The sequence below is a fragment of the Numida meleagris genome, chromosome 2, assembly GCF_002078875.1.
Source record: "Numida meleagris isolate 19003 breed g44 Domestic line chromosome 2, NumMel1.0, whole genome shotgun sequence".
Taxonomy (NCBI): domain Eukaryota; kingdom Metazoa; phylum Chordata; class Aves; order Galliformes; family Numididae; genus Numida; species Numida meleagris.
Window position 1 is genome coordinate 2,584,813 of NC_034410.1, and position 9,843 is coordinate 2,594,655.

A 9,843-nucleotide genomic window follows, 5' to 3' on the forward strand; every position below is an offset into this window, starting at 1 on the left:
TTAATCTGTGTGCTTTTTCATCCTTCTTAGCTTTCCTTTGTAAAGCATTTATTTCCCCTTCACTTACACAGACACAGAAATGATGAAACTGGGAGATAAAGAATCCCATGTTTTACTACAAGAAACAACAGGACCAAGAAATGCATAATGGAACAATTTCAAGTTTTCATTGGGAAAAATATTTCATTTGTTTCATAGGCTGGACTGTGGAAAAGGGAACATATCCTCGCGGAGAACAGAGAGAAGGGATGCATTCTAGCAATACAGCATACACCTTTGTTTTGTGTTGTTCTTCCTTTATATCTCACATGTTAAAGGTGGTGTCTTCCAAAGCTGAGAAACATATAAAAAAATTTTGCATTTGTTGCTGATTTCTGGGAATTCTACTTTTGCTGTTTTCCACCAAAGACTAAGAATATTCCTTGCACAAATGAGATTTATGCAGTTGGTTTAGTTTCTTTTCTCCTTTACTCTCTCAAGGATGTATTTTACAAATGCAGTAAACACAAAAAGAAAGGTCCAGTTGTTTTGGAAAGAAGAGTGAGAAGAAGGGAAGGATACAGTGAAGTGATAAGTATGGGTTTTTTTTATTATTTAGTCATGAAAAAACTTCTCTTTCTCCCCTCTCCTTTGAATATTTGGTGTAAATATTGTGTATAAGAAGGGGAAAAGAAAAAAAAGAATAAAGAAAGACAATGCCCACGTATTCGTGGTTCAGATTCTATGTTTGTTCAATTTTCCATTTTCTTCCCATGAAGAAACAAGACAAAGCAAACAAAAAACATTTATTCAAATAACTTCAGGGACGGTACATTTTATTGCTCTGTAATGGGAATCTGGGCTGAAAAATGAGAAGATGTTCCAATAAATCAAAATTCAAGGCCAGAATCTGGGCTTCTCCATGACTGTCTTGTCCTAAAAATAAAGTTATTTTTAAGCATTAGAGGAAGAAGGCAGAAATAAACAGCTCCATGAGGAATCAGTCTCAGTCATCCTAATAGCATACTCAGCTTAGGGGCAGTGAGGCCCTATGAAGATCCCAACTGATATGAGATTTCATGCAGGACAAAAAATCCTTAGATTCCATCTCAACCCTGCAATCCTACACTCAACATAGAAATGGTGGATAAAACATGGTAAGCAGTGATACGGAAAGGTGATAGAGCCATGCCATATATGAGGCTAGGGTAAAGACTTAGCTTTACATAAAAAAAAATCTCCAGTTGTTGAGCCACTGCACAGTTTCTCCTTCCACAGAACATCCCTGTGCAGACAGCAAATATTGTGTCCAAGAAAATTTTTCCTTCTTTGCACTGGCAGTTGGACTCTGCATCTCTGTCCCTTCTTTGAATGAGATGAATCACTTTGCATGCTCCATCTGACTCGATCTCCTTTACATTTGGAAACTGAGATACCCAGCTTTCATGTAAGCATCTTAATCTGACGGGAAGATGACGGATGCCAAGGAATATTATGTCAGCCAAACACTGACAGACTCTAGACTTCCTCCTACAGTCACACAAATTCAAGTCATGGGGTAAAATTCACTTCCTGTCATGTTGGCACCTAGAGACACTTGAGATGTTCCAGAGTACCCCAGACACAGGGCTGCTGTAGGCTCTGCATCATATCTGTGAGACTATATTTGAGACACTTGGAACATCTCAAACAACACCAAGAACTTACACGTGGAACACTGAATCGAGCCCCTGTGGACATAGTGTGGACTGTCCCTCCAGCTGCACTGCTCAGCTACTTGAGATTACATGTTTAAACTAGGGTATTTTTGTTGACTGTGTGTAAGTAAGGTCAATAAAGTGTTGTCACAATTACTATGCTCAGGAAATAAAGGGAAAGACGTAATTTAGTTCTTGTATTAGGATGCAGATCTAGCTTTCCACTAGTATATGGAAATGGCCTAGAAACATGAGCCGCTACTTTGCTTCTGGAATGCGATCCAGATTCCCACTGAGTTCAAATCCAGTGTTTGGGAATTTGTTTGTTATATGCTCTATGGCAAAGGGCCACCAGCCTTTAAAGAGTAAAGACTGCAATTGTTTTCCCCTAAGCGTGCCAACAGCAATACCGCAGGAAATTGAAGATGCCACTCCTGAAGGACACCCATTATTGGCAAATCAGTGGTACACTGGTTCTCTGTGAGCCAGGGAGTGCTCAGCTCCCCTTCCAAACCCATCATAAGTCAAGAAACACGTGCTGGCCCCTGTGCTGCAGTTCCCAGCCTCTTGCCAGCTTTACAGCTTACCCACATTCACTTGTCTTCTTTAGCACCTAACCCTGTCTTAGGTGACTGGAAGGACTTTAGGCATCAGAGTGGGAATTTCCCATGGCAGTGGATTTAGGAAAGGAATAAGGATTGAAAACATCTCTAAACAACAAGTGTGGATAAAACTAACTGTAGGAATACCCACTATGACTGTGGGCCAGTACGGATATTTGAAATTCAAAACTGGGAACCAGTGCTGGAAAAATGTGTGCGTGTTCAGAGAAGATAAATGCCTGCAAGTAAGGCAAATGGACCACAATAAGAAAAAGTGGTCAGCTTTTAAGACAGTTTACATTTTGGTCAATCATATCTTGGAACAAAAGTTCTAAAGTCCGGGATTTGACTCCTACTTAACTCACTCCCTGGGGTGCCAGTGAGCATAATGATAAGTCACCACATGGCAGACAGGTCTCAGTGGGCTGGGATAATGTCAGCCCCAAAAGCAAAACAAAGCCAGGCCTGGTCAGGACTGAGTAGAAAAATAAACCGAAGAAGAAGAAAAATAACCCAGAACAAATCTGAAGGAAGCCACGGCCTTTCCCAATCTATCAGATACTTTGCAAAATAGATAGAGTTGGTTAACTGTCAGGTCAGAACCAAGGTAAATAGTGGCAAATGCCAATTCCAACCAGCTGGCACATTTTACAGGAAAACAACAACAAAAAAAAAGATGATGAGGCAATACTGGAAATGAAGTTCAACTCATTTGCAATGGCGAGACCGAGATTCCCTAAAAGGCACTGCGGTTTGGAGAACGTTGCTGAATAAAGTCAGAAGATATGCTGGACAAAGCTCTTTTCCTGGAAAACCAATCAATTTGCCAGGAGAAGCTGGGAGCCAGGTTTATGGAAGTCCAATGGTTAGCCTCCAAATGTGGGCTCAGAAACAGGTATATATTAATCCTTATCTACTTGGTTTTTTTGTCCACTTTTTCTCTAGTGAACTCAGTTCTTTCTCACTGAGTGTTGGGAAAAGTCTAGGAGCAGAGCCTTGTAAGTGGACATAAAAAATCTAAATCATTTGAAGTTTCCAGTTAATCATAAAGGAATTACTTCTTTGAAAGTCAAATCCTTTTAGGATATATGGGTTTCTAAAACAAAGGTGTTACCAGGCAATTCACCAGACAAGACTCACCAGACAGCTGCACCAATTTGCTGTGCATTTGATAACATGAAGAAAATATTTATCTTATTCTTGGCCTAATTCCTTATACTACATGCTGAAAATACTCGCTGTCCTGAATTAATCACTTACAAATTCCCCAAGCCTATGTATATATTCCCCAAGCCATCCCTATCTCAGATGCCCTAACCAAACTAATATGATATTCAAAGAGGACAGAAGGGACTTACCTGGTGTTCAGTTAGCCATGATATGCTTCACAAAAGCTGGAAAGAAGAGAAAGAGCAGGATCATTTATCAATTCTCCTACATTAAACTCAGTAAGGTCCTACATATCTCAGCTTAGTTGTTATTTAAATTAATTCCTCTTGCTTCCAGTGATGTAATTAATGCCACATCACTTTGTAAATGAGACTCCAGATACCCTGGTGCTAAATGAGTTGTAAATCCTTAAGATAATATATATTACAGTGCGAGGTAGTCAGGAGTCTGGTTAGCCAGTGGAAATGAACACAAATATTAGTCAGTCTATAGCTTGTTTAATCCCTTACCCCTGGCTACCAAATGAAACTGTCTTTCCAAAGTATACAACCATGAGAAACTTCAGGTCATCATTTTGTAAGCTTTCAGCGCTTTAGTATTCAGGCAGAGGGCACTGAAAGAACCTCTGGAGTAAACCTCCAGGATCCACAGCAGGTCACCCAGTCAGGTGTCACAACTATATCCCTTCAGTGAATTCAGGTTTAGAAACAAACAAGACTCTTCAAATCCAAATTAAGTTGTTGTTGTTGCTGTTGTTTTTTTTTTTTTACTAAAGGTTTTGGGTTTCATTTTTATCCATTTAAAAACATCATTCATCACCAAGAAGTGTTCATGATTCTGAAATTTGAAATGGAAAGGATAAACACATTGCAGCAAGAAAATATGTTTTTCCTTCTGAATAATTTCTCTGAGTTTACTATAAGTTCATGAGTCATTTGAGTTGTCTAAATCTACAGATTTCTGTTTATTGGCTCCTTACAGGAAAGATTTCCCTGAGGTCAGATCACTAGCACTTGTAAGGCAAAGAAGTCTACCAAAAAAAATATTCATAAAAGACTCAATGAAGATTATAGAGCAGCTAAGTCACCAAAATGATACAACAGTCGCCAGTTAACCCTCAAAAAAAGACTCAGGTGTGTGCAATAACACATCTGAATATTGTGTTTTACTTAAGAGTGAAGCATATGGGCTGGCAAGACGCGTGAGAGAAACATGGTTCATTTACTCGGGACCAAATCTCTTTTTTCTGGCTGTCTACCAACAATGGAATAAATTGTAAAGTCTTTGGAAAGCCTTGTAGAATTCTTAGGTCAAAGGACCAAAGAGGATCCTAAGGAAAACATATTTTGCTGAATTTTTGAATGAAAATTTAGTGATTTTCTGCAGGGAACTCTCAAAAGAGATCTTTATCTTGTTTTTAGAGGACAAAGAGATGTTGGGTTCAGGCAGGAAAAAAAAAGAGTAAGACAAGTTTATTTGTATTGGTTATGCCAAGTACATTTGATTGGTCTCAGATTTGGAAAATAACATTCTAATTTTTGGGAGTCAGATCTACCTTGGATTTAAGCCTTCAGAGGAAAATTGCAAGAAAGCCTTCAAGTACATGACCACTGCTCAGACTGGAGTGATCATACCTACCTTCATAGTTAATACAACCATTGGCATCTTCCTGACCAGCCATTAGCTTATCAACTTCCTCTTCAGTCAACCTTTCACCTGAGTGGAAAGCAAAGTACTCTATTAGCTGAGCCCTTCTTAAGAATTTATGAAGAACAGTTCAAAGAATCAAAGAATGCAAAAGAGAGAAAGAAAAAGAGAGAGAGATTTTCTCTTCAGCAAATTTGTGGTGCTGACTGCTAGGAGAACTAGTTTTACCCTTGCAAACAGAGAATTTGATCTGAAAACCAAAAAGAGAATAAATAAGGAAACCTACATGATATGCTGTTCACATCCTTATTCTTTTAAGAATCACGTTTCACGGAGTGCCAAGTCTTGAAAGTTTTAGTCAGTCCTTAACCAAGTCTTCACTGAACAAACCTTCAGAAGTTTCACTCTCTAATACGCCTATGGCTTTGAGGTTCAGGGAGATTCCAAGATCAATTTGGAGATGACTGAATTGAGCCAGTGATCCATTCTGTTCATTTAATCTTCTAAGTACTGGGGATGTATGTGCTCATAAGGCTTCATTGTGGGCAAACAGATGGATCCGTTCAATAGATCTCCCTAATGTAGTATGAGGCACTGGTTTTAGGATGAGATCAAATGGCGTCCAGAGATGCATGGGAGAAATTTTTGAATTATATCATCTGAAATTGTAGAAATTAAAATAAAATACATTGGATGGGCCCTGTTATTTAGACATCATTGATCTCTGACACATAGCAACAAGTCCTCAGCTGATGTGAGCTGCTGAAAATTCAACAATTTTTCTGAAAATTAAACAGAAAAATATTCTAATTTATAAAATACTTGGTTGTGCTTAGAATTTGATCAGTATTAAGAAATTACCACTTTAAATAGAACTGCTCTTCAAATTGAAATACATCCTATCACTGCTTGAAAATCAGATATTGCTACATTATTTTAGATTGCTGGAAACAGAAGATTAAGTTCAAAATAATTTCTTGCAGTACAGTAAAACTCACAAAACTACCCAGACTGTTCACATTGTTCAGGGGAAGGTTAGATAGGGGTTAGGTAGGGCATTAGTACTGACTTTGTGTGTTGGGAGTTTGTGGTGGTGGTGGCAGTAGTTTCTTTTTCACCACTGAATTTGGTTCCCAAACTTATTCATTAGTATCCATGATGCAAATGAAAAGAACATTGCTTTTTTTGATTATTATTCCCTGAGTAGACATGGATGTGTCTTAGAATGGAAGCAATTGAGAATTAAAAAAAAATAGATATGTATTTTTTTTAATCAATATCCCAGCTCAAAACCCATGATTGGAATTCTTTATCTAAATCAAATCTCTCTTGTAATTGCTCATCCTTTCTTAAAAATAGTCAGCAAACCTCAGTAGAAAAGGCTGATTTTGAGAAATGCTTACTCAAACGACAACATGTCAGTGCCTTCTAATCCAAGTTCAAAACCTGTCATTAAGTTACAGACAAATTTTCTGTCTGGTACTCATGCAATTGTCATGTCTCTTTGTGAAAAACTGAGTTTCTGAAGTCAATATTTGAGACGACAGAGAAACATTGATTCTTCCTTTGAAAAGAGCTTTTCCATTTCAAAGGCAATTCTGTTAAGTGGATGACCAATTTAAAAGTACTTCACCCTAGAACTTTTCTTGAAGAAAAAATGGATGCAAATATTGTAGGACTAGATGAGTTTTCAGGTTTTTTTGACAGTTTTCATGCAAACATAATATTTATAGGAGAAATACGACACTAGGACAAGGAAGGAAGAAAGAAAGGAAGGGGAGGAAAGAAGGAAAACCAAGTGTTTGAGCTGTAGATCAATGATCTTATGCTTCATTATTAAGAAGCTCTTTTTTTTTTTTTTGTCTTTATATCTGAGGACAGTGTAATGACTGAAGACTTGCACAGTCATTTTCTTCATAAAGTTGTCCAACTTAATACAAGCTACATGGGAAAGACCTCAGTGATGAAACTGTATAAGGAAAGGTTCACCTTACCCAGTGTAGCCAAAACATGGCGGAGTTCGGCCCCCATCACTGTTCCATTTCCCTCCTTGTCAAACACACGCAGACCCTCCACAAAGTCCTCATAGGTGCCTGTGTCTTTTGTCTTGGAAACGTGCTGGAGCATGGGCAGGAAGGTCTCAAAGTCTATCATCTTGGAGTTCATCTCTACAAAGACACAGATAAAAATGAAAGTTGTAGTGAATTCTGGCAGTGCAGAGGGCTTATGTTGGGGCACTGGGCATGGGTAAGTGGTGAGAGTAGAACCATGGCAATAAATCCTGGCTAAAGAGGCAGGAAGTACGCAGGAATATGGTAAGTATAGGTAGAGGAATGTGTAGTCAGAGTTGGAAAAGGAGGTCTAGCAAAAAGAGAAGTGTGCTTTTATTAGACCAATAGATAGACAGATATCACATCAGATAGCATGTGTCTGTCATATGCAAATAGCAAGGAAAGCAAGCACAGTTAGAATCCCAAGGCTTCTGATGCAATAAAAAATGCAAAACTAATCAGGAGGCAATAAAACTGAAGCCTGCTCCTGATACGAAGTCAGCTTTGCTTTGCAGCCCTATAACACAGAGCTATCTAAAACCATGCTGGGAGAGGAGTTTGAGAGTGAACAGAGGGATGGCAGAATGAGGGTTCTGCATCCCATTTTCCTGATTCTTTGTCTTTCAAGAGCATCACTGGACATTATAGTCCTTTATGACTACTTGTCCCATCCAGCACTGTGTCATTGCCATATCACGAGATATCCCACCTGTTGAATGAGGGCCCAGTGGTCTGTTTCCATTAACCTCAGCAAAAGGAAGAGACAGAGAAGTCACCTGGAAATTGCCTGAATTGCAGATGCTGTCTGGGTGAGATTTCTTTGTTATGAACACATATTTTGTATGCAGTGCATGTTGAAAGCAGATGTAACTGCAGTAATAACTGCAGTTAGAGCATCTAACATACACTCTTGTAGAACAATCTCTGGCTTTTCTTTCAGTTTATCCTTTTGTTTCTTTAGATGACTTCACATGTCTGAGCTTTTCATAAACACAAGTGAATGCCTTATAATCAAAGCAATTTTAAAAGGTAACACCTTTTCATTGTAAACATATTGATACATGTGGCTATTAAATCAGTCTCCTAAATTTGAGACAGTTAAATTGACAGTTTCGTCCTTGGTTACTTTTCTGCTAGAGATTTGCAGAGACTGTTCTATACCCTTCAGTGTTTCACAATAAGTCTCTCCAACAGAAAAAGGAGACATCACCTACTTCATCACTAATTCTTCAAGAGATCTTTTTCAAAATGAACACTGAGGAGGACACCAACCTTCTTGTTTGGGTCTGCCAAGCACTTTCATGACCTCAGCCTGGGTTGGATTCTGCCCCAAAGCCCTCAAGACATCTCCACATTGTGCATATGTGATTTTCATCTCAGACTTGGGAGTCCGGTCAAAAAGTGAGAATGCTTCCTTAAATTCTGGAAGACAAAAAAGATAGAAAGAAATGCATGCCATGCTCCCTCAGATAAAGTCAAAGGAAACCCAGACCTTCCCCCTAATTAACTCAGCATAACCCTTTATTTTGCAGTCTGGGAACAAGTTGGATGAGCTTTCTTGTTGGTGTTATCTGAAATGTTTGTGTTTCTCCTCTCTTGCATTTCCCAGTTCAATCAGGGGATAGAACTGAAGAGGTCAGATGCTTTTCTTGTGGTATTTCCGGCTCAACTATCATCAGGAAGCGTGGAAGACCTCCCAGGAATGGTTGGCCTTGAGATCTTTCCAGCTCAGCAGGAGCACTTAGGGTGGCACAGAATTCAGCAGCCATTCTGCTCATTAGCTAACTCGATGTTGTATTCAGCATTATGCTTTAGAGACCCCACAGATGGAAGAGCACCTACATTAGCAGATAACCAGATATGCCATAATAACCCTCTGAAATAAACACACAACAGTCTGGTGGAGGGGGATGGTGAGTGTATATGAAAAATCTTATCACTGATCAGTTGTTATGTTTAATAGTGTCAATGGACATGTTTAAAAGAATCCTCTGATTTTTCTTTTTTTTCTAGCAGCTGATCCAATTGTGTCTGGCGAAGTGAGATTTGCTATGCTGTCAGCTCCTGAGGACGGACCAGATCCCATGTGTGGAGGTGAAACCACTCACTCCAGTGATTTCACATCTGTCTGCTTCCCCAGGCAGAGCCCTTCCCCTTGAACAGCCATCTCTCTTCCACTATGTCCCTGTGAATATATCCTCACCTCTTCTGGCCAAAGAGTACCACTGATAAATGGGGACAGTACATTATCCCAGACACAGTGGTTGCCCAGCTCTGCCTCTCCCTTAAGGAGCTGCAGAGACTGAGGACCATCTCAAGATGCAAGCAAGAGTAATAGGCTGTTGCCCTTTACTGAACAGAGTATATAGTGCATAGGCTGTGAGTGATCACAAATATCTCTCTGGTTTTAAAGCTGGGAACCCCTGACTCGGTGCCCTGTCCTGCTGTTCCTCTTCTGCATAAGTTTTCCTCCCACTCCCAGAGTGTAGGAAGGCTATCTTCCTTCCCTAGAAGTTGACTCATTTGTTTATTCAGCCCTTCATTTTACACACTAGACTTTCTCCATGTTTCACTTCTCAATTCCTTCTCCTTCCTATTGTTCTCTTTTCTTTTCTTTTCTTTTCTTTTCTTTTCTTTTCTTTTCTTTTCTTTTCTTTTCTTTTCTTTTCTTTTCTTTTCTTTTCTTTTCTTTTCTTT

At 39.2% G+C, this 9,843-nt stretch overlaps 1 protein-coding gene across 1 annotated transcript in view; it reads right to left on the bottom strand.

Annotated features, from left to right (window-relative positions):
- The window catches only part of MYL3 (myosin light chain 3), a 36,330-nt gene continuing 27,298 nt past the window's right edge, over positions 812-9,843 (bottom strand). The window contains exons 3-7 of the mRNA XM_021388089.1: positions 8,419-8,568; positions 7,090-7,263; positions 5,087-5,164; positions 3,637-3,672; positions 812-915 (exon numbers count right to left, since the gene is read on the bottom strand). Of these exons, the coding sequence (XP_021243764.1) occupies positions 3,644-3,672; positions 5,087-5,164; positions 7,090-7,263; positions 8,419-8,568 (431 nt within the window). The 3' untranslated portion in view covers positions 812-915; positions 3,637-3,643. The remainder of the gene's footprint in view (positions 916-3,636; positions 3,673-5,086; positions 5,165-7,089; positions 7,264-8,418; positions 8,569-9,843) is intronic.